This window comes from Protomyctophum parallelum (genome assembly GCF_964188405.1).
Source record: "Protomyctophum parallelum genome assembly, chromosome: 21".
In the NCBI taxonomy this organism is placed as follows: domain Eukaryota; kingdom Metazoa; phylum Chordata; class Actinopteri; order Myctophiformes; family Myctophidae; genus Protomyctophum; species Protomyctophum parallelum.
Window position 1 is genome coordinate 30,840,647 of NC_139713.1, and position 23,978 is coordinate 30,864,624.

The window sequence follows — 23,978 nt, forward strand, 5'->3', positions numbered from 1 at the left end:
CCAGCAGTGTATATTTAAAACCTATATCAATATAAAAGAATAAGCATAAAATCCCAAAGTGCAGTTCATTAAAACTGAGCAGCATATTAAAAAATATTAAAAACAGCTATAAAGTGCATTTTATTTGACTTAAGAGTTCAGTAGCCGGCCCAGGCCGTAGCGTAACGGTCTGGGCACCGGACTGGTGATCCAGTCGCGGTGTGCCGCGGGTTCGACTCCCGGACCCGACACGGCCTTTACCGCATGTCATCCCCCCATCTCTCTCCCGTTTCCTGTCAGCCTACTTTCTATCCCTTAAAAAACCAATAAAGGCGTAAGCCACAAAAAAATATCTTAAAAAAAAAAAAAGAGTTCAGTAGCCTGATAGTCCCTGGGTAGAAGCTGCGTTTGCGCTTTCTCTCTCTGTGTGTGTGTGTGTGTGTGTGTGTGTGTGTGTGTGTTTCTCGCTCTCTCCATCATTGTGCTATACGGTATATAAGGGGCTATAGCATCCTGTTTCGACATTTTTGAGGCCATAGGAAGTGACAGTTCATATGAATTGCCACTAGTTTAGTGATTTCCCCCTGTTGGTTGCAGAAGTAACTATAGGGAGTGTGCACAAAGTTGTACACAGATCGGTGTAGTTACAGGTGAAAACATGAATTGGCCTGTTCTATTTCATGGAAATTGCACGCTGTGTTCATGATTTGAGGCATTTTGTTCCAAACGGACCAATCCTGCAAACTTTGGAAGGCAATAATCTTAGCCAATGGTGATGGAATAAGGGTGAAGCGGACAGGTCCATGTTGATCACGTGACTATGGAGATATTGTATATCGATTTGCGTGATGTATGGATAAAATGTGTAGAAATTAGCTCAAATCGGCCTCATGGTGGTGCTATAACAGGCCGTTGTGGAGAAATTGGGGCAGAGATTCGTTCCAGGGAGTGTGTGTGTACAGTTTGGCATGGATTGGGCCAACGGTGCCAGAGATTAGCTGTACACAGACGGACAGACGGGCGGACGGACACACACGGATGGACGGAGTGCAAAACATACTCTCCCCATGCCTTCGGCTGGTGGAGACAATAACTCTCTAATCAAGCGAATAGGTTTTTGGTAGGACAGGGGCCGATCACATCATTTTCAAATGATCGGAATCGGGGGCAAAAAAACGTGATCGGGGCATCCCTAGAATAAATTCCATATCATGATGTTAGATTGGATATTGTCTGTGATTTTGGATATTGTACTATTGTGATATGGCAAGTGTTATAAATATATAACACTATATAAATATATATCACTATCAGGAAAAATCGGCAGATACTCAAAATCAATCGGGATCGGGAGCAAAAAACAACGTGATCGTGACCTTAATAAATGTAATAAATACATTATGCTTTCAGTTGCTAGTTTAAAGTCTTCTTTCAATTACCATGACGTTTGAGTGAAGACCCGTGCAATAGCAGTCGTTTCCGGTTTAATATCGGGACTGGAAGTTCAAAGATGGCAGATTTCAATTTGCAGAGAAAGTGGCTTCAAACAGTCTGTAGAAATGGGGCACCCTTTGTCCATTCATTTTACAGTCTATGGGTTCAAACAGTCAGTAGAAACCAATGGGGCACCCTTTGTCCATTCATTTTACAGTCTATGGGTTCAAACAGTCAGTAGAAACCAATGGGGCACCCTTTGTCCATTCATTTTACAGTCTATGGGTTCAAACAGTCAGTAGAAACCAATGGGGCACCCTTTGTCCATTCATTTTACAGTCTATGGGTTCATACTGTACTTTGTGTGGGTGTTGTGTTGTCATTTACCTTGAACTGATCTTTAACTCCTCCTCTCTCCGGCTGAATGGAAATGTGGAGAGAGCATTACACACCTATATGCCTCTTCGTAGGCCAGATATAATATACTGTATGTCACACTATGGGGCTCGTCACCATCCAGCATACTATGGCTGGCTATTGGGCTGGCAGCAAGGGACATCAGGCAGGGTGTTGGGAGGGAAGCAATAAGGAAGCTACGTACCATACCAACGGCCAATTTCAATCTGTTTCAGAGCATGCAACAACACGATGCTGCGACCTGCTCTCTTATCTGCATGTGTCATGGTTAATGATGCCATGAGAGGTTATGGACGGAGGAGGGTTGGTCAAAACTGTGCTTGACATGAAACTCCTTTTCACGTCAAAGCTTCTGTGATGAAGTATTTGCACATGCCCCTCGATCTTCTACAAACTCTTTGCTGTGATTAAAACCATATTGTAGAGCTTTCAAAACAGCATGCTAATACTTTATAATTACTTCCTATTTTATACCAGCTTACTTGAAGAGCAAGCTGGACTATATTCAGTCGGTGCGACTAGTAAACACTTTTTGATCATTGGCCACTCTTTAAGCCAACGGGGAGACTTTCCCATACATTGAATGGCAGTGTTGGGTCATCACGTCCTCTCAGGCTATGGCATCCTACTATAGACGTGACTGCTTGCAAGTTGTCGCAACATTATTACCTCGTGAAAAAGATTATCCAGCATGCCAACGCAAACAAAGTTGGCCATGGAAGACTTGTTGTCGATGTAAGCATATTAACATTTTAGATCAGTTCTTTTAAAACTATCAATTCCAGCAGATTTGGGGGTTAGCATTTAGCACGAGTGCTAAATGCGTTAATCCAATAAAAAAATAAAAAAAATAAACTATATAATTTCAATAATCAAATATCAATTAATAATCAATCCCTGTTTTGTGTCATTATATGCAAAACATTTGTCAATGTCAGTGACGGGTTGTGAGCTTGAAGCTATTTTCGCCGATGTACATCAAAGCATGAAATAACACTAAAAATGGTCAATTGAGTCATTGATATATGACATTATTTTTTTAAATAAAACAAAGAAGAAGAAAACTTGAAAAAACACGGTTCTCGATTATTCGATTAAACAAAAAAGTCATCAATAATTATAATTCCAGAGAGAATAATGGATAGCTGAATGTTGCCAGGCCTTGGTGTGGGGTCTAAGGGGGTCGGGGGTCTTAACGAGGCGGCTATGGGCTACAAACAGCTGTGAATGGAACTGGTTGAGGACAGTGCTGTTTACACTGGCCCCCCTGACCTTTTTTAACCTATTCTGACTGGTTGCTGTGGCAACTCACAAAACGTGCCCCTTGGAGTTAATGTGTGCATGTGCGTGTGTGCGCGCGTGTGTGTTACACTGAACACCTCTCCCTCTCTTGGCCTTACTAAGATAACACAGTCCTAACGCCGTGTCCAATGACTGACAGGGAGAGAGAGACTGGATGCCGGTGTCGTGCTCAGTAAATAGCAGATCTATACAAGCTCAGAGTCACCACGCCTCACGAATGTGACGTGTGGTCCACTCATTTTCAACATTTTACTATGTCATTAATATACCTTATAGAGCTGTTGTGTGGAAATAATAAAGAAAGTCCCCCCATTCTGTGTTTCGTAGAAATGGAGGTCTGAAAAAAATCATTAACATTGTGAAGTACATCTTGATGATGTCATCAAGATGGAGACACCAGTTGGTATCACTTTCCGCCTATATAGTCACCCTCTCTCTCTCTCTCTCTCTCTCTCTATCTCTCTCTCTCTCTCTCTCTCTGTCTCTCTCTCTCTCTGTCTCTCTCTCTCTCTGTCTCTCTGTCTCTCTCTCTCTCTCTCTCTCTGTCTCTCTCTCTCTATCTCTCTCTCTCTCTCTCTCTCTGTCTCTCTGTCTCTCTGTCTCTCTGTCTCTCTCTCTCTCTCTCTCTCTCTCTCTCTCTCTCTGTCTCTCTGTCTCTCGAACACATGAGTGGTTTTTGCTGTATGTAGTTCAAGACAGAGCTGCGGGCGACCCGTCTCCGCTGCCAAGGAAAGCCAGGCTCAGCGTTGAAACGACAGCCATGTCTCCAAATGGTGACAGATGTCTACATGTAAACATTGGCACATTACATAACAGAAACTCCTCTCCCTGCCTTTTTATTCCGGGTTTTATATGCTTTCAACATATGTGCGTCATGTTGAGTACATGCATATGTCTGTGTGTGCGTGCGTGCGTGTGTGTGTGAGTGCGTGCGTGCGTAAGCGTGTGCATTTTTATGTGCGAGTGTGTGCGTGCATGTAAGTGATCTGGAGCTCTGCCTGGAGGGAAGATGCAGAGAAGGAAAGGATGCAGCCAAAGCCCAAAGTGCTGCTCATCTAGTGTTAGTAGGAGACTAACCACACACACACACACGCGCGCGCGCACGCACACACAGAGACACACGCACAGACACACACACGGACACACACACACACACACACACACACACACACACGAACGGACAAACACACACACACACACACACACGCGCGCGCGCACGTGCACATGGACACACGGACACACACGCACGTACACACACACTCTACTCACCATGACCTCATCCTGTGGCAGAAAAGGCGCAGAGAGAAACACAACAGAAGGAGAAAGACACAAGACAGACAGAAATAAAAAAGAAATCAAAAGAAGTCCCGAGAGACAGCGTTTAAGATATAGGAGCAAATCAAACGAATACAAAAACCCCATGCATCTCTAGATGCATGGGGTTTAAAATAAGTAATTTGTACAGTTCATGTCACTGCTCTGCTGCAATACACATTCATTATTGTATAGGAAGTTGTGCCTTTGTGATGATTACATAAGGCCACATCCTTTAGAATTGTAACTAAATGTCGCTAAGTAAGTGATGCCTAGAACTATACTGTATGCTACAGCTAGCACATTATGCATCACAGCGGCAGGCATGCAGGGGAAAAAAGAGTAGGCCTACACTGTGAAATAGAAACATAAAAAGGAAAACGCTGGTAATTTTCAACCTAAATAATATTGTTCTGATATATCAGTAACATAGTGTGGCAAAAATGCGTAAATGTTTATTTCTCAGAGAAATGCCTAAAGGTTTATGTCATTGGGCTTATGGAATGAAACAGGGGTGTAAATTTGAGTGCGCACGCGTATCCGACACACGGAAACCGCATGCAGTCGAACATGCGCTGCTCCCGTGCTTGCGGTTAGGATTAGGTTAGGCTTTGACACACACCACACTATAGAGCTTCTCATATCAGGATTTAGGTTTCAAATCAGTGAAAACACTTGAAATGAAAAACATGTTTTTCACAATTTTAGAGCATAATGCAAAATAAGTGCGAAATAATCCAATGGTTGTGTATTTTTAAGCCAAAAGTCCAATCTTAATGACTTCCTGTCAATCGAAAACATAATGCGCAATAACATCGGCAGGTCCGGACCAATTGCAAACAATAATATTGATGACTGACAGTCTGACACCTGTCAATCCGTTTCCACAGAAAGCTGACAGTCGACACTAGAGGGCAGTGCTATTCTGTGTAGAATGTCAAACAAAGATGGCGGGTGGCGGTGACAAACAGACGCAGCTAAACAAACGTTTGCGTAAACACTTGTTTGCACACATAAACAGACGTTTATGTGACGACGACAACAATGTGTAACAAACTGCATTGATCAGCGCTGCTTTATTGCAGTGCACGGTGTGCGCAGGCAAAGTTTATAGCCTGTCAGATCTGATTGGCTGAGGAAGCACCCGGCCCCTGTTTCAACAGGAAATACATCAAGATATGGTCGCTGAAACCATTTCAACTGGTCTTTAAAGTAACAGACCGTGTATGATGAAAGAAGCGGGAAAGAATCAAAACGTAATGCAGTTGGCTGAATGCCTGGATAGTAGTGAGAGCAGATCCATATCATAAAGTATAATGTTGTATATGGTATGATGATGATGACGTGACGGTGATGGAAGTGAGAGCAGATCTGGACTCTATAATGTTGTAGCCACATATCGTTGCTGTCGGGCAGAAACCTTGTATGTTTTTTTTATTTCAACTGTGTATGCCCTAGTTTGTCATACAAGATTGCCGTGCAAAAAAGTAGCAAAAATAGCCAATCTAGCTGGTGGATCTGCTGTTTTTGAAACATTTTGATAGTGAAAATGGTGTTTGTGTGTTTTATAAATATTGGACCAATGAAAAGTATTAACATATAATAACTACATGGGATCCATTGGAACACGGGTTCTTTTTTTTTCTTTTTCTTTTCCTGAAAAGTAACACTTTTGGACATAAGAGCTTTCCACCCGACAGCGACGATATGAAATGTGTGCTTTACGATTGATATTGTACTGATTCTGAAATAGTTTTGTCTATGAACACAACGCTCCAAATACCTGATTTCCTGGAGCCTTCTTCTTGTTCGGTTGGTTACTTCTCTGCTGAGCACTGCAGAAAGAGACCCATCAAAACAAATCTGAATGATCCCCCCACACAAGATGAATCAGGGAAATATCAGTACAAACATTGCGAGGCCTATAGTGCAGTGGACACCCCAGGGGTCCTCAACTAAACGATTGTCATTCCAAATAGAGCCTAATAAGTCTGTGGCCTGAGGCATATCAAACTGGGGTTCCTTGAAATTAAAAAAGTTGAGAATAACTGGTTGAATGGAAGAATATCTGTGTGTGTGTGTGTGTGTGTGTGTGTGTGTGTGTGTGTGTGTGTGTGTGTGTGTGTGTGTGTGTGTGTGTGTGTGCGCATGCATGCATATGTGCATGTGTGCATGTGTGTGTGTGTGTGTGTGTGTGTGTGTGAACGCACTTTGCGAATCCGATGAAGTCCTCATGGTTGGTGTTCATGTAGGACAACTCGATGTCTATCAGCAGCAACACCTGGACAGGGGATGAGAGGCGTCAGCAGCAGTCGCATTCACATCAATGTGTGTGTGTGTGTGTGTGTGTGTGTGTGTGTGTGTGTGTATGTGTGTGTGTGTGTGTGTGTGTGTGCGCGCGCGTGCGTGCGCGCGTGCGTGCGTGCGTGTGTGCGTGCGTGTCTGGACTCATTGCACACACACCTTGTCGGATCATACAGTCATGTCATGTTGTTGTACCTGGGAGCTCTTGCCTTGTTCCTTGTTCCTGGACTATGCTCGGAAGCTTCTGGTAATTTGCTTGTACTTCTTTGTTTTTGCATTTTTGGACTGCTTAGTTTCTGCCAGTAGTTACTAGTTTGCCTTTTTTCTGCATTATTTAATAAATGCTGTGTGTGTGTGTGTGTGTGTGTGTGTGTGTGTGTGTGTGTGTGTATGTGTGTGTGTGTGTGTGTGTGTGTGTGTGTGTGTGTGTGTGTGTGTGTGTGTGTGTGGTTACCTGGTTCTTGGTGCGACTCTCCCGGTCCCTGATGTGCTGTGTGACGATCCTCTCCATCTCCTCTCTCAGCAAGGGGTACTGAGCCAGCTGTTGGCATATAGGACAGTAGGTCAATCGCACCAACACAGGACACGCACACATGGGTACTATACTTTGGTCCGACATACCATTGGTCCGATCGACTACCTACCCCAAACCCTCACCCTAACCATAACCGCGAGCACGGGGTAGCACACCTAAACCTATAACCCTATCCCAAGTCGGACCAATGCTCCTTCGACCCAATGATCTGTCGGACCAAAGTATGCTCCCCGCAAACATGCACAAACGCATAAACTTACACACGCCCACACAGTTTCACTCACACACACACGCACACACACACACACACACACGCACTCATGTTCACTACAGACGCTGATGTACTGTATGCATGCATTCATATACAGAGAACACAACTTTTAAAATAACACACTGAACTAGGTCTACATCTCACAATACTGAAACGCACACAAGGACACACTAACAAACAACAAAATGCATCCTACCAATGCAGAATCAAACAGGTTAGATTCAGCACAGGGCTCATCACAGACTTAGCATTAGTTCAGGTGTTCCCACACGTTTTCACCTTGAGACCTAAAAAGACTCATTTGGTGTAAGACACAAATGTACAAAAAATATATTTGGAATTGATAACCACTTAGGCCCCTCTAAGCTCTATTTCAAAAACGGAGAAAATGGCTTATTACAGTACAAGCTCACAGCGTGTTATGAGCTTATATAATAGGCTGTTTTCACTATGTATTTCTGGAAAATCTTTATTCATTATTTGTACATTTTCAGATTAGTTTTTTTATTTGTCGGGTTTTACGTTCTGAAAATCAATCAATCAACAATTATGGGGGGAAATATAGGAAAGGTAAAAATGAATAAATAAATAATAATAAATTTACATAAAAACGAGTCTGTGACCCAAAATGGGTCCCTATCCCTATGTTTGGTAAACACTGCACTATGTATGAAAGATCAATACAACAAAATAAGGCAGCAAAGCGTTGGGTAAATGATGTTGATGATCACTTTGATAAGTATTGATCGTTACATTATGTTATCAATAGGGAATAATGCGATGGAATAGTGCCAAGTCTGTAATAAAGCCACACAAAACAGAAACAAAACAATCCTGCTAATAAAGTTATTTTCCTGGCAATACGTGTAAGCCTTTTTCCATGAGGTCATTGCAAAGCCACAGAGAACATTGGTGGGCTTCCCATGGAACACAAACACATACGGAGAGATTTAGGGGAAGAAGAAATCAAATCAAAGTCAGAGGAAAAAGAGAAAATATCCACCAGTTGCAATGCATCGTATAGTGGCTACCAGAAGTTGTTGAATAAATACGAATTATGGGCCTTTTTGCCCTTTCTTGTTCTTAATTTGAATGACTTTATAGGCTTTGGGACATAAATAACAAATGGGAACATATAGCTATTAACACGCATCGATCTGAAAGTAACAATTTAAATAAATAATTAAAACCATTATTGTTAACATTTTATAGGATTTGGTTGTGACTATAGGGATTCAAATATTTCCTCAGCAAAACTAATAAAGTATTCTAAGGCACAGCACAGGCTTTAACATATTAGGATCTTTACACTTCCTGGCAATATGAAAACATTTCGAAAGCATTAGAAAGCCCCCCATGCTAAAATCACAAAAAAGAAGGCCTAATCACCAGATGGATTGCATTGCAACTGGGAGGCTGAGTAAAAACTGTCACAAGTTGGATCGTTCTGCCTGTGACGACCCAGCAGAGGCACAATGACAGCACGGCGAAACGCTCATCTGTTAATTTACCGGTAACCCATTTTGTACTCTATGAGTTAAATCAACAGTCAGGATTTTACACTGAAGGCATGGGCAGCAGGCACACGTTGTATACATGCAATGCAACAGGAGCAGGGAAGGAGAGAGGTGGATGTGGGCTTCACAATGACCCCCTTGTGGATTCTCTCTATATGGTCTGACTGGGGGAAATGCATCATCTTCCTTTTTCAGACACTGTATCCTATAATACAGTGTAATCACAAATGCTCAAATAGAGAAATCCAAAAGAGGTCATTATTATGAATTATTGGCGTGATAAATACGCAAGCAGACTACAGGGTTAGAGCACAACAGAATGGACAAAAGAGAAAGAAAGAGAAAGAAAGGGATACTCTGGGAATGTTAGTTACTTATTAGTCAGTATGACGAACTTAATGTTTCAACCTCCAAACAACAGTTGCCCCCACTGCCATACTGACAGACAAATGACACAAATGTTAGAATCCAATTTGAAGAGGTAAAATCAAATCAGATAAAGTCAAATGAGTGAACAAGAAAGACATCACAGGGTAGAATAATATGAAAGGAAAATGATCTGGCATGCTGGTTAAGAAGCAACAAACAAACTGGGACAATCTATTAAATTGTCTGCAGAGGCCAATAATCTGCAAGAGCGCTTAAATCTGTGTTTCATGTACGAAATCAAAGTATGGGTTTATGCGTTAGCAGCTTACGGTATGTGTAACAAATAAAATAAAAAATAAGCCCTGATTCAACTGGGGTGGGGGGTTACCTTTTCACTACACTTTCGTATGGTGGTGGTGAGTTCGCTCACTACCATATCTATAGCCTTCAGTGTGGGCTGCTTCAGCTTTTGGATCTGCTTTTTGACTATGGCTTCGAAGGCCAGGTCAGGGGTGAACAGCCCCGTCCTGTAGGAAGAGGTTGGGGTATCATGGGAGAGAAGAGAGAGGGAGAGATGCAGAAAGACCAGGAAGAGAGGAACGGAAAAGATAGAAGGAAACAAAATGCGGAGTAGTATACAGTGTGGAGTGATAATAAATGCAGAGACAAAACAAAGATATAGAAGATTAGAAGAATGGCGAGTGGGATAGCGAGAGTGATACTCAACAAAAGGGAGAGTATAATTAAGCGAGAGAGGGAAGAGTGAAGGGCATTTGGTTGGGAGGAGAGGATTATGAAGACATGATAGAAAAATGAAGTGAACAAGAAAGATGGAGGTGGAACCAAAGAATCAAAAGACAGAGAGACATATGAAAAAGAGGAGTGGGGGGTTAGGGGGTTGGAGGTGGAAGGGGGGGTGAACAGCACAGAGGGAAGAAAAGGCAAAGTGAGACATTTGGTTTCCCCAGAAGCCATTCTTAACGGGAACAGTGCTGGAGTCCCTCTCCGAAAACATGTACGTAGAGAGGGAAAGTAAGTAAGCCTTGCTGAGCCACATAGGGCAGGAGCCTATCTCCTGTTTCTCTAGCGTGAGGCAGCTTGGACATGATGTATGTACTGTACAAGTACACCCCCTGGACATGACGCTAGTATGTCGCAGGGACTTACCACAATCCAACCCTTGATGCTGAGTGCCAAGCAGGGAGGCATTGGGTCCCATTTTTATAGTCTTTGGTATGACCCGGCTGGGGATCAAACCCCGACCTCCCAGTCTCCGAGCAGACACTCTAACCATAAGGCCACTGAGCAGGTAGAGAGGGAAAAGAGGAAAGAGCAATAGACAAGACAAGACAGAGAGAGATCCCAGTCTGCACTACTACTCCACCAGCCAAAAGCTGTGAGCGATGAGCCATAAGACTGCAGCTGTGCACCCAAAGACCAAGCCAAGACGCACCGCTTTCATCCTCTTCTTCGAACGCTATTACCAGCAGCAGCATCCTCCTTGACAACAATAGATTCCAGTGTCTCTGTCGTATGTCAATCAATGTCCAAACATGACTTATTAATGGCACAACCACTTACAGATCACTAGACTTTTCTGTTTCAGTCCCATGTTACGCACTGTACTGTATAGCTGAATGTGGCTAGAGGCTCCTTGAAGAGGACGCATGGGGGGTTGTCATGGCTTCGGCCAGATGCAGGTGCACGGCTGTAATCTCACACTCCCGACGTCTGGACGCTGAAGTCATCCAATATGGCTGCCAAATGCTTCAAGTTGATTGACTTCAAGTGTTTTAACACTTGGATCTATAGTAAAACAGCCAAAATAAACCTGCATGACTGGAGGGCTTGCAGTATATTTGTCGGAAACTTTTCATAAAATAGATGTTCTTGGGGGTGGCTGCTTAGCACTTTGTAGGCGGCCATATTTTTGGTAACTGTTCAGCATCCATCCACACCTCCTTCTCTTAACCACTTAAACCATTACATGTACTGTATGTGATTTGTTGTGTGACGAATGGCGAAAATAACCGATCTACAAGCTCACAACGTTGTAAGCCTGTACACCTGTAATCTTTGCTATTTTTTAAAGTAAATATTTTTTTATGTTTTGAAAAATGTGCCCAAAATTGGGATGCCAGGGTCAAATGTGGTCAAGCACAGCACATTACTATGGCCATGCCAACACCACCCTGCCCTGGCCAACCCATAATGTGGTAGGTAGATGGAGGTAGATGGGCAGGTATGCACTATGCAGGCATACCACACTCCACTACTCTACAGTTGTCTCCTTATTGTCCAAAGTAAAACAAGGACTGGAGAGAGCCAGGCGGTCACAATAAAAGGAAGTGAATCGCGGAGAGGGTTTGTGGGGAAGGGAAGTACAGTAGGTCTAAAGACAAAAAATAAAAATAAGAATAGCTATCCACTGTTTAGGTTTTTATTACCTTCTTGGTACATTGTCTAACTGTATTGATTAGCTCAGAAATGACCATGTCCACACAACCAGTGCAAGGCATTTTTATCTTGTCAATCTGCCTTTTCACAATGGTCTCAAAGGCCATGTCCGGGGTGAAGAGGCCAGTTCTGCCCGCCAGAGAGAGAACCGTCCACAAAAAAAGAACAAAGTGGAAGAGAAAGAAAGAAAGAAAGAGGAAGGGAGGTTTAGGAAGACAACGGTTAATTGAAAAGAAATCCTCTTCCATTTCAGAGATTTCTCCCATGTCAATGATATACTGTATTAAAATAAGACAAATCATGTCACCAAAAAAGGGGGATACCACTGAACATTTCATGGTGCAGGGAAATGTAGCAAAGTCGTCTACTGTATGTTTGCATTTACAATGACTAGCATGTTTCTCTCTGCCACAATTATTCTGTTGTTTCATTCAAATGTTACAATCTGATGTTAGTAGCATGAGAAGTAACAAGAGATCAATCAATATTTAAGGGCATAGGTCACTGTGACATTTGATATATCCTGCTATAGTATATACATTTTAAGTAAGTTTTGCAAGAAAGGTTATTTATTAAATCAATGATAAGAAGAACATATTCGGGTTTCCTGCCTTCATCACAGTGGAAAGTATTTCTATTGATAACATTTAATCCACTTACCTTGGTTAATAGGTAAACATATTTTAATCCTACATTAAATTTGACAATGACATTCTGAATGTTCAATAATCACAGAATATTCTAAATAACTACAGTACTAGGCTACTTAAATAAAGTACAGTAAATAAATACAATTCAAAAGAAGTATCTCATCAACTAATCTACAGGTTTTATTATCGAGGTGGATACAGATGTATATTTTACGATTGTTTATTTAGTTTTTTCCTTTATATTTTTACTTAATTTGTACTCTAATATGGACAGACATACTGTATAAACACAATGACGGGCATGGGAAGGACAGACAAAGGAATGTCACCCAACTAGCAGCTATCCCAGATCTGCTCTGGGTCACTTTGCTGATGCCATCAGTATGCAGCGGAGAACTCAATGTCTAAGACATCCTTGTGATTAGATAGCGGTCAGCTAGATCAGTGATTCTCAACCTGTGGGCCGGGGCCAACTGGTGGGCCGTGGGGATACTGCAAGTGGGCCCCTCCAAATAACCAAAAACACAAACATTTTAATGGTAATATTAAACATTAATGTCACCCGATGTCACTGGTAGGCGGGTTTCTGAAGTGTCCACAGCACTCCGCTGAGGCACATTTAGGTTTTTACCATTTTATCATGAGCAATTAGTGAGGACCAATTATATGCACTTTTATTTAAGTGGTCAGATGGGTGGGCTGCGAAGTGCGAACGCTTTTGAGATTTCCAAGTGGGCCCTAATCCAGAAAAAGGTTGATAACCACGGAGATAGATAGTCTGGCCAGTAGGGGTGACCCTGACAGAGATGAGAGGACAGTTAGGGATGGAGGGAGGGGTGACCCTGACAGAGATGAGAGGACATTTAGGGAGGGAGGGACGGGTGACCCTGACAGAGATGAGAGGACAGTTAGGGAGGGAGGGACGGGTGACCCTGACAGAGATGAGAGGACAGTTAGGGATGGAGGGAGGGGTGACCCTGACAGAGATGAGAGGACAGTTAGGGAGGGAGGGACGGGTGACCCTGACAGAGATGAGAGGACAGTTAGGGAGGGAGGGACGGGTGACCCTGACAGAGATGAGAGGACAGTTAGGGAGGGAGGGACGGGTGACCCTGACAGAGATGAGAGGACAGTTAGGGAGGGAGGGACGGGTGACCCTGACAGAGATGAGAGGACAGTTAGGGAGGGAGGGACGGGTGACCCTGACAGAGATGAGAGGACAGTTAGGGAGGGAGGGACGGGTGACCCTGACAGAGATGAGAGGACAGTTAGGGAGGGAGGGACGGGTGACCCTGACAGAGATGAGAGGACAGTTATAGGGAGGGAGGGACGGGTGACCCTGACAGAGATGAGAGGACAGTTAGGGAGGGAGGGACGGGTGACCCTGACAGAGATGAGAGGACAGTTAGGGAGGGAGGGACGGGTGACCCTGACAGAGATGAGAGGACAGTTAGGGAGGGAGGGACGGGTGACCCTGACAGAGATGAGAGGACAGTTAGGGAGGGAGGGAGGGGTGACCCTGACAGAGATGAGAGGACAGTTATAGGGAGGGAGGGACGGGTGACCCTGACAGAGATGAGAGGACAGTTAGGGAGGGAGGGACGGGTGACCCTGACAGAGATGAGAGGACAGTTAGGGAGGGAGGGACGGGTGACCCTGACAGAGATGAGAGGACAGTTAGGGAGGGAGGGACGGGTGACCCTGACAGAGATGAGAGGACAGTTAGGGAGGGAGGGACGGGTGACCCTGACAGAGATGAGAGGACAGTTAGGGAGGGAGGGACGGGTGACCCTGACAGAGATGAGAGGACAGTTAGGGAGGGAGGGACGGGTGACCCTGACAGAGATGAGAGGACAGTTAGGGAGGGAGGGACGGGTGACCCTGACAGAGATGAGAGGACAGTTAGGGAGGGAGGGACGGGTGACCCTGACAGAGATGAGAGGACAGTTAGGGAGGGAGGGACGGGTGACCCTGACAGAGATGAGAGGACAGTTAGGGAGGGAGGGACGGGTGACCCTGACAGAGATGAGAGGACAGTTAGGGAGGGAGGGACGGGTGACCCTGACAGAGATGAGAGGACAGTTAGGGAGGGAGGGGGAGTATGTATGGACGTGCCTGATGCCATGGATGTTCTTGATGGCGTAGCTGATCTCCTTGCGGAGCTCCTTCTCGTCAAACTCCATCTATAGAAGGAGACAGAACAGACAGACCAAAGTGAATTCATTCATGTATACGTAGATAAACAATCCTTGTGTTGAGACATTTCATTAGATTTGAGCAGCCGACTTTCCGGAAATGACTGAGCAGGATGGCAGGTCAATGTCAGATATAAGGACGACTTCACCACCTTTCAACCTATCTTCATAATTGGTACTCACTAATGTTCATGATTTAAAAAAAACGACTCTGTCTGAGGGCTGTGGGCAGTTCAGAAACCCATCTTCCAGTGACACGGTCTTGCGATAATACAATTTTAAATATTAAAAAAATAAAATCTTGTTTCAAATAAATCTGCCTAACGATGATGTCACTGTAAGATGGTTTTCTTTTTTCTTTTTTTTTTTACATATTTTATTTCGATTGTTCAAATGCAAGTGAAATACAGACAAAGACAACACAACAGTACAAGACACTACATACTATACAAGAGACACTGTAAGACTGTCCACAGCCCTCCTATGAGACAGAATTCTATCATGAAAATGAGTAAGGACCAATTATGAAAAGTTGTGAAGTCGCCCTTTAACCTTTGAAAAATACATAAAGATTCAACGGTCATATGACTAGGACATGAGTGGGGGGGGGGGGGGGGGGGAATTGAGAGGTTGGAGAAACAAAATGCAGTCGAAAATTCCAAGAGAAAGCGAGGAAGAGGAGTACGCCAAAGAGGGGAAATGGTGTGGACAAACAAATCGGTTTCATAATCAGTAAATAAATAAGGGAACTCAAGAAAGAAACTTTTTATTTTTATTTTTGCAGAACAAACATGCGACAGGAGTTTATAGGCTTCAAGGAAGAAATTAATTGAAAACTAGATTTGAGCAGCCAAGTCCGCCCTTCCCTCCCCGAGAAATAGAATTATGTGGATCTAGGGGTGCCCGTGGGATCCAATGTGGATCTTGGACGTCCGTTAGGACGGGTTAAATACAGAGGGAAAAATGTCCCCAAGGGGACAGTAAAGTAAAAATCTAATCAATTAGCTCCAGACACACAGACAGTCAGACACACACACAGACGGAGTGACCTTCTTAACCCATTAAAACTAGGAAAGCATCTGTCATTTCAGATTTTAGCTACAGTATAGATTCTATCCTTTTTTTTAAAACACATGCATATACTATAGAAGCATGTAAGATCTTGAAAGATTTTTTTATAATTTTGATTATTGACACACACACACACACACACACACACACACACACACACACACACACACACACACACACACACACACACACACACACACACACACACACACACACTGACACAAAGTCATACTACCTCTACCCTCAGACCACTGCCTTCTTATAATATGCTGTTGGCTCTGCATGTACTTCCCTCCCCACAGTGAAAGGACGATTATATAAAGCACAATGATAGAGTGATCCTATACATGACATTAATGTGTCCAGCAGATGCTATATTTTCTACACAGCCATATATTTTGTTTAAGACCATTTGGTTCTCAGTGGAACGCAGACTGAAGTCTGGCCCCAGCAGGCCGCCATTCTGTGGCCCCAGCAGGCCGCCATTCTGTGGCCCCAGCAGGCCGCCATTGGTGGAGGAAGTACTCGAAGCAACACCGCAATATATGAAAATACTCAAACTGTCCTTTATTCACAATTGAAAGTTTGAAAGTACTGGGATCAAAATATACTTTATATACTACAGATTGTCAGTTATTTTGGAATAGCTAAAGTATGCACCTGCATTTGAAGTTTGCGGAGACTTTTGCTAAAGTATTCACAAGTTTTCTTTTGAAAATAGCTGATCTATAAGCTCACAATGCGTCGCATCGTCACACATTGTGAGCTTGTAGATCGGCAATTTTCAAATGTAAAGGGCTGAAGGAGGAGGAGGAGGGGGGAGTGTGACACGGAGGAAAGGAGAAATAAGGTGGAACAGATAAGGATGAGGCAGGAAGAACATTAGGGAGACCAGAGGAATGAAGGTGGATATGGGGAGATGAAGAGAGGGATTACGAGAAAGAGCTCGGGAGAGAGAGCGATACGTGATTGAGCCAAACTAATGTGAAAAGGGGTGTGGGGGGGTGCCGTGTGTGTGTGTGTGTGTGTGTGTGTGTGTGTGTGTGTGTGTGTGTGTGTGTGTGTGTGTGTGTGTGTGTGTGTGTGTGTGTGTGTGTGTGTGTGTGTGTGTGTGTGTGTGTGTGTGTGTTTGTGTGCGTGTTGGGGGGGGGTGTGGGGGGAGGGGGGTGCAGTAGAGGTGGAGGTTAGGTTGAGAATGAGAGAGCAAGGAATGTTTTTTGTCATAAAGCCCAGACTGTATCCTGAGGGAGGCGTGAGTTTTGGCTCTGTCTCTGTCTGAGACTGGGAAATGATAGCAGGACAGAGAGATATATAGGGAGAGGGGGGGGGGGGGGTTGTGGATAAGATGGATATAATTTACATTCACACACGCACATGCATGCACTCACTCACGTGCACGAGCGCACGCACGAGCGCACGCACGCACACACACACACACACACACACACACACACACACACACACACACACACACACACACACACACACACACACCTTGACCAGTTCGAAGGGGAAGCGTTCATGGAAGATGCGGTTGATCCTGGCTCCTCCAGACAGCTCATTGGTGTCGATCTGATCCCCCGAGCCCTCGATGCGCTTCTCAAAGTCCACAGAGAACTGCTGTACCATCCTTGCAGGGAGAGAAAAAGAGAAGGGTGTCATCATATCATATCATATTCATTGTTTCATCTGTGTGTCTCTGCCTGTCTCTGTCTGGCCATTAATCCACTGTTCCCCAAAAAGCCATTAGTGGGTTGCGGACCATTTTGTATTTATTTAATTTTTGTAGTTTTTTTTATCAATTAAAAGCAATTACATTTCTAAAAAGTAGGCTATTTCAGGAATGAGAATTAAAAAAAAAACCAACAAACAAAAAAATACATAATCATTTCCATAAATAAATAAATATATTATATTATATATATATAATATATATATTAAGTCTCTTTTTGTATACTCAGCACCTAAATAAAAGGCTCTAAATGTCCGTGCTGCTCCAGTCTCTTCTCCTTATGCAACTTTGATGTCCCTGCACCTGTGAAGCACCGGATCAGCCGTTTCAGGCTTGAGGCGCGTTGGTAGACTCCCTTTCTAAATAAATATAGTTTGAGTCCCGGGGGCAAACGTCTAATTTCTTTTTGCGTCTTGAGCTACAAAAGTTGGGGAACCACTAATGATTAATCTAAGCATACAACATCCATACACTTACTGTAACAGAGCCTTGGTCTTGCGGGACGGGTCATCAGGTCTGAAGTTCTTGTACTCTTCTACCTCCTTCTCTATGGAGAGGAGCTGGCTCTGTAGCTTGGACCGCAGGCCCGGCAGTGTGTCCCGGATATGGTTGGTCAATTGCTGCACAGGTCAAAGACAGTGGTCGAAAAAGTCATTCAAATGTTTTACTTTTAGTCTCAATAATGCAATGCAGTCTGGAAATCAAAATGTAGGCTACTGTCCCATTTCAAGTTATCAAATGTATAAAAAAGAAATCCTTTGGAAATAGCAGATTGCATTGTGTGAGCTTGTAGATTGGCTATTTTCAAATGGCCGAGAAATGTATATATAGGGCTAAAGTGGGTGATGTATGTTTTGTAATAATCTAAATGTACAAAGTAACTAGTAACTAAAGTTTTCAAATAATCATATAAGCGAAAGTACAATATTTGGATCCGAGATGTAGTGGCGTACTGTAGAAGTAAAAGTATTGGAATTTAAATTAGAAATACTCAAGTAAAGTACAGTACAGTACTTATAAGTAAATGTACTTGGTCACTTTCCACCACTGGTCAAAGGTCAGGTTATATAGGTACAGTACTGGGAAAGAGAACGCCGCTGCACAAATAGTGTGTGTGTACATTGCTAGGCTAGGCACGACAGAATTGTTGACCTATTAGCTAAGGACATAAGTTCATATGTTTCATCATCTGCCAAAATATTATAAGCACTCACGAGTTTCAACTGCCATGTTCATGCACAATAATGAAAGTTGTGCCTTTTCAGATGTCACAGCTAATACACCAGATATGTTGTTGATGAGGACAGTAGAGAAGTGACCATTTTGGAAGTGGCATGTACATTTGACCACAGTCTGGAAGAGGCATATTCCTTACCAAGGTGCTTAATCAGAGTTAATTTTATCTTTAAACTTCTTGTTTCTTTGTGGTGGGTTTCTGTTACCCACCACATGCACACACACACACACACACACACACACACACACACACACACACACACACACACACACACACACACACACACACACACACACACACCCACCCACACACACACACACACACACACACACACACACACACACACACACACACACACACACACACACACACACACACACACACACACACACACACACACTACACACCTGATTGAGAACCTTCTGGAGGTAGGGCGTACCCATCCGTTCAGCCAAGTGTCTGTATGCAGGGTGAGAGATAAAGAACTTCTTCTCGGCTGCCTGAGCAGCGACGATGTCTTTCCTGCCATCAATGTCCTTCTGGCTCCTGTTCACGACACCGATGTAACCTGGACACAAGACATTCCCACACAGACATTTATAGAACTTGAAGTAGAATTCTAAATCGTGGTCCGTAGTCCGTACTCCTTCTCACGTCCCAACTTTTCTTCGGAAACAGAGGTGATACAGCTACAATTTCACATCATTCCGAACTTCGGGTGGGTGGTCTCAGAACATTTTCTCGGAACCCGGAAGATTTTTCGACCTCGGAAGGAGTTTGTATTGTATTAGCCTTAAGTTTGACAAGATTCTCTTTCTAGAATAAAGGCTGGGGGCATATTTAATAAACTATATGAAAAATGTCAATATTGATCAAATGTGAATATTTCATATCAAAACTATTTATTTAGTTGATGCAGCCTCATACATACAAGCTCTGAAAAAAATTGATCTTGTTCCAAATAAAAGGTAGGCAAGTAAGTCGCTTTAATTGCCATGTATACTTCTGACACCATTTATTTCTTCGATTTCTTTTATTTTCACACACAAAAAATTATAATCTTAAGAGAGGGAGAGCAGGCAGAATACACAGATTTAAATTAATTCAGTGCTTGCTACTTGACTGACAAGTGCACTGTGAGAAAGAACAAATGAACAGAAACCACTCAACACAGAGCCCATCCCTCATGCATCTCCAGGTTGGAGGGTGTTTCATGCACTGAACCACCATGGCTGTAAATGCAAATATCCATGACTTTTTAGACAGATTGGGAAGAGTGAAAACGAGCAAGCGAGAGAAAGCGAGACACACATAGAGAGAGAGAGAGAGAGAGAGAGAGAGAGAGAGAGAGAGAGAGAGAGAGAGAGAGAGAGAGAGAGAGAGAGAGAGAGAGAGGCGGGGGGGAATAAGGAAAGGAGAAAAAACATAGGACATGGAAAATATTCAAAAGTACATGCCTGAGTCCTAACCAAGTGCAAGTGGAAAAGCACTACATCAGCACATTGCATTAAAGGGCAGACCACAAGATAGATGTTATTTCAGAGAAGAAACTTTCCAAGACATTGTTTCACCTCTCCACCCCCCCCCCCCCTCCCCCCCACACCACCACCACCCTGTCTCCCTCTCCTTGTCAGAGCTCTTACTTCAGGGCTTTCTTCCCTGCCTTTATTTAGTTTGAGTTTTTCTCCACCTGTCAATCTCTCTTAACCTTAAATCCTAACAGTTTTCAGAAAAACACATGTTGCTACAGCAGTGGTGCTCAAACATTTTCATATCAAAATTACATGTATTTGGGATTACCTTCAGAGGCAAAGATTTTAGTTAAAAAGTATATAATATATGTATATATTCAAAGATTTGGACACATTTCCAAGATAAAAAAGCAGATCTACAGGCTTAGTGATGCTTTATGAGTTTGTACAGTATATGTGCTAGTTTTGAATAGCCAAAGTATGAAATGTGGTTAAAAGTGGTGAAATGATTGTGACACAGATGCTTTGCCGGTTAAAACCTTTCTTTTTTCGTTCTTTTAACACAGATTTTGACACTGTGTTCTCCTACAGTGTAGTGTCCTATGTGCCTCTCCTCCTCCTCCTCCTCCACCTCCTCACCAGTCACCACCACCAGCCCAGATGTGGTGGAACTGAGTTGGGTTGTCTTAAGACCACAAGAGGGAAGCAATGGGTCACTTTATAGACGCTTTCAACATCATGTGAGACCCACAGTATATTGAAAAGCCATGTCAACAACCTGTGAACTGTTTACTCTGCTGGCAAATGTAACTGGCATCCCTATTTTGGGCTATATTATTGTCTCCACCAGGCCGAAGGCATGGGCAGAGAGTATGCTTTGCACTCCGTCCGTCCGTCCGGCCGTGTGTCCGTCCGTGTGTGTGTCCGTGTGTCCGTCCGTCCGTCTGTGAACAGCGAATCTCCGGCACCGTTAACCCGGTCGATGCCACATTTTGCCCACACACTCCCTGGATACCAACGATGAACCTCTGCCCCAAACTTTACAGAACGGCCTGTTATAGCGCCACCAGGAGGCCGACTTTTGAAAAACACATTTCTTTATATTACTCCTACAGATTCTGTCCAAAAATCTCGCAAATCGTTCTATCTCTAAAGTCATGTGTTCAAGATGGATCTGTCCGATATTTGATATTCCATCCTAATTGGCTAACATTGGCTTTCAAAGTTTGAAACAAAAAGCCTCAAATCATGAACGCAGCGTGCAATTTACGTGAAATCTTTCACAGACTTTCCTAGGCTGAGGAATATATCCCAACCTTTTCACATTGGCCTGTTATAGCGTGGATAGGTGGATTTCTCCAAAACAATCTTTTGGAACAAAATTCCTCAAATCATCCAATTGCCATCAATGGTGTAAGAAGAAATGGCACCCTTTTCACATTATAGTGGTGCGTGCATGCGTGCGTGCGTGCGTTCCTGCGTGCATGCGTGCGTGCGTGCGTGCGTGCGTGCGTGCACTCACCCCTCCTTAGTGGTAGCAGCTTATTTTCCAGGATTTCTCTAGCATCCGTCCCCTCGTCCATCAAGTCCAACTTGGTGATCACACCAATGGTCCTCTGACCTGTACACATGCATGCACACACCTCAATAAATGTGTGTGTACTTGAGTGTGTGTGTGTGTGTGTGTGTGTGTGTGTGTGTGTGTGTGTGTATTTTCTAAGAACTATATGCACATATTCAACTTTCCAGACATTCCCTTCACATGAACTATATACATAAAACGTTATTTTAACCAGTCCGTATGGTAGAGTATGTTAGGAAGGGACTAGTGGACAAGAGATCCAGTATAAATAAAAGACAAGTAATTTTACACTTGGTTGCATACTGAAAATTGCAGATCTACAAGCTCACTTGTAGCTTGTAGCTTGAGCTTGTAGATCGGCTATTTTCAGCAAGTGTAAAATCAGCCATTATGACGGCATCAAGGCCCGCCAAAATACATTTTAGTCGACTAAATCAACTGTAGATTTAGTCGACCAAACCTAGACTAACACTAAAACATTCCAGATGACTAAAATGTGACTAAAACTAAATGAAAACTATTCAAGAGACTATGACTAAAACTAAAATAAAAATGTGGTGTCAAAATCAACACTGCTGTGGTGGTTGGAGCACTTGGTGGTGTGCTTCCATTGAGACAGAAGTTCAAGTGCTGTAAGAATATAGCCACCTGCCGCGTCAACCTCTTTGGCAATCTTCAGGGCATCGGAGTTGGCGAGGTCAGAGTTGGCAGGGGTGACGGCCAGCAGCAGGCAGTTGTCCTTGGTCACAAACTGATATATCATCTCCCTGATCTGCTGCTCGATGTCCGCTGGCTGGTCCCCCACCGGTACCTTGGTCATCCCTGGTAGGTCCACCAACGTCAGGTTCAATACTGGAAAAGGAACAAAGCAACAGGAAGAGAGCGGAAGGGAAGAGGGAATAAATGTCAGGAAGAGTTTAACTTATCAATAAGCACCTTAGGCCGATTCTACAAATGCCTTCTAAATCAGTAGTCAAACTATCAAACTAGTTCATGTCAAGGACCCCCCAAATTGATATATATTTGGTTATATTTGCCCCCGCCAAAAGAGAAGATTAGTTTGTTGTTGTTTTAATTAAGATTTTTCACGGCCAAAATATATATAGGGCTAGTTAATATGTTATGTAACAATAATCAGTAAAGTAAGTAGTAACTAAAGTTTTCAAATAATTGTAGTGGAGTAAAAAGTACAATATTTGCCTCTGAGATGTAGTGGTGTAGAAGTACAATTATTGAAAATTGTAAGTTCTGAAGAAAGTAAAAAATCACACTTGTGTGAAGTGGCGGGCACTCTTATCATCATACATCATCATTACACATCAGCCAATCAAATCATCACATTTCGTGCTCAAACACACCTACACACAAAGCTGTGCATAGCAGCGGATAGCGCCCCTCAAAAATACCTCAAAATTGTACTTAAGTACAGTACTTGAGTAGATGTACATAGTTACTTTACACAGCAGGTTAATTGAAGTGTGATGGCAGTGGTTTGAGCCTCACCATTAGGGGAGTAGACACGCAGGTTTATGGGAACAGGGGAGATGCCCTTGTTGGCCCCTGTCATGCGGTCAGTCTCTGCTTCTATCTCCTTCCGAACGTCATCGAAATCTGTGAACTTCTTCCCCTTACAGTGGAGGAACTCTGCGTATTCTGGAGGTAGAGTAGAGTGGTGGGAGAAGAGCAAAATCATGTTAATGGGAATATAGAAATATTAAAGTACGGCACAGTATATCTAATATTATCCCATTCTGACCGGGCACCCATTTTGGTGTCAGCATCATGTTATGCTTTAGCTATTTAAAAATAGCAGATCTACAAGCTCATATCGCGCCACCGAGTGGCGCGATACGAGCTTGTAGGTCTGCTATTTTTGAAAAATCAAAGGGCGACTGACATTTTTAGAATCTGATCTCAGGTCAGAATGGGTTCATCAGACCAGTGTGTGTCCAGTGGAAACCTCGTATGAATCTGATCTCAGGTCAGAATGGGTTATTAGTATATATATCGTTGCTGTTGGGCAGAAACCTCTTATCTCCGTATTCTACATTTGTGTGTTTTCTTTCCCCATAAATGAACGCACTACGTCATCACACTACAGCGCCACACAAAACGCACTACGTCATCACACTACAGCGCC

The 23,978-nt window shown here is 43.3% G+C and overlaps 1 protein-coding gene across 4 annotated transcripts in view; it reads right to left on the reverse strand.

The window, feature by feature from the left end:
- Positions 1–23,978, reverse strand: part of dnm1a (dynamin 1a) — a gene marked incomplete at both ends in the record, with an annotated part of 81,190 nt that overhangs the window by 37,762 nt on the left and 19,450 nt on the right. For 2 of the 4 annotated variants that reach the window (XM_083793767.1, XM_083793768.1), the window contains 13 exons: positions 1,801–1,833; positions 4,402–4,413; positions 6,230–6,281; positions 6,657–6,727; positions 7,205–7,291; positions 11,890–12,028; positions 14,665–14,732; positions 17,310–17,445; positions 18,025–18,167; positions 19,192–19,352; positions 21,779–21,877; positions 22,487–22,690; positions 23,342–23,491. In XM_083793767.1, the coding sequence (XP_083649893.1) occupies positions 1,801–1,833; positions 4,402–4,413; positions 6,230–6,281; positions 6,657–6,727; positions 7,205–7,291; positions 11,890–12,028; positions 14,665–14,732; positions 17,310–17,445; positions 18,025–18,167; positions 19,192–19,352; positions 21,779–21,877; positions 22,487–22,690; positions 23,342–23,491 (1,355 nt within the window). Of the gene's footprint in view, positions 1–1,800; positions 1,834–4,401; positions 4,414–6,229; positions 6,282–6,656; positions 6,728–7,204; positions 7,292–9,830; positions 9,970–11,889; positions 12,029–14,664; positions 14,733–17,309; positions 17,446–18,024; positions 18,168–19,191; positions 19,353–21,778; positions 21,878–22,486; positions 22,691–23,341; positions 23,492–23,978 lie in introns of all 4 variants that reach the window. The other 2 variants (XM_083793769.1, XM_083793770.1) reach the window with 2 other exon arrangements.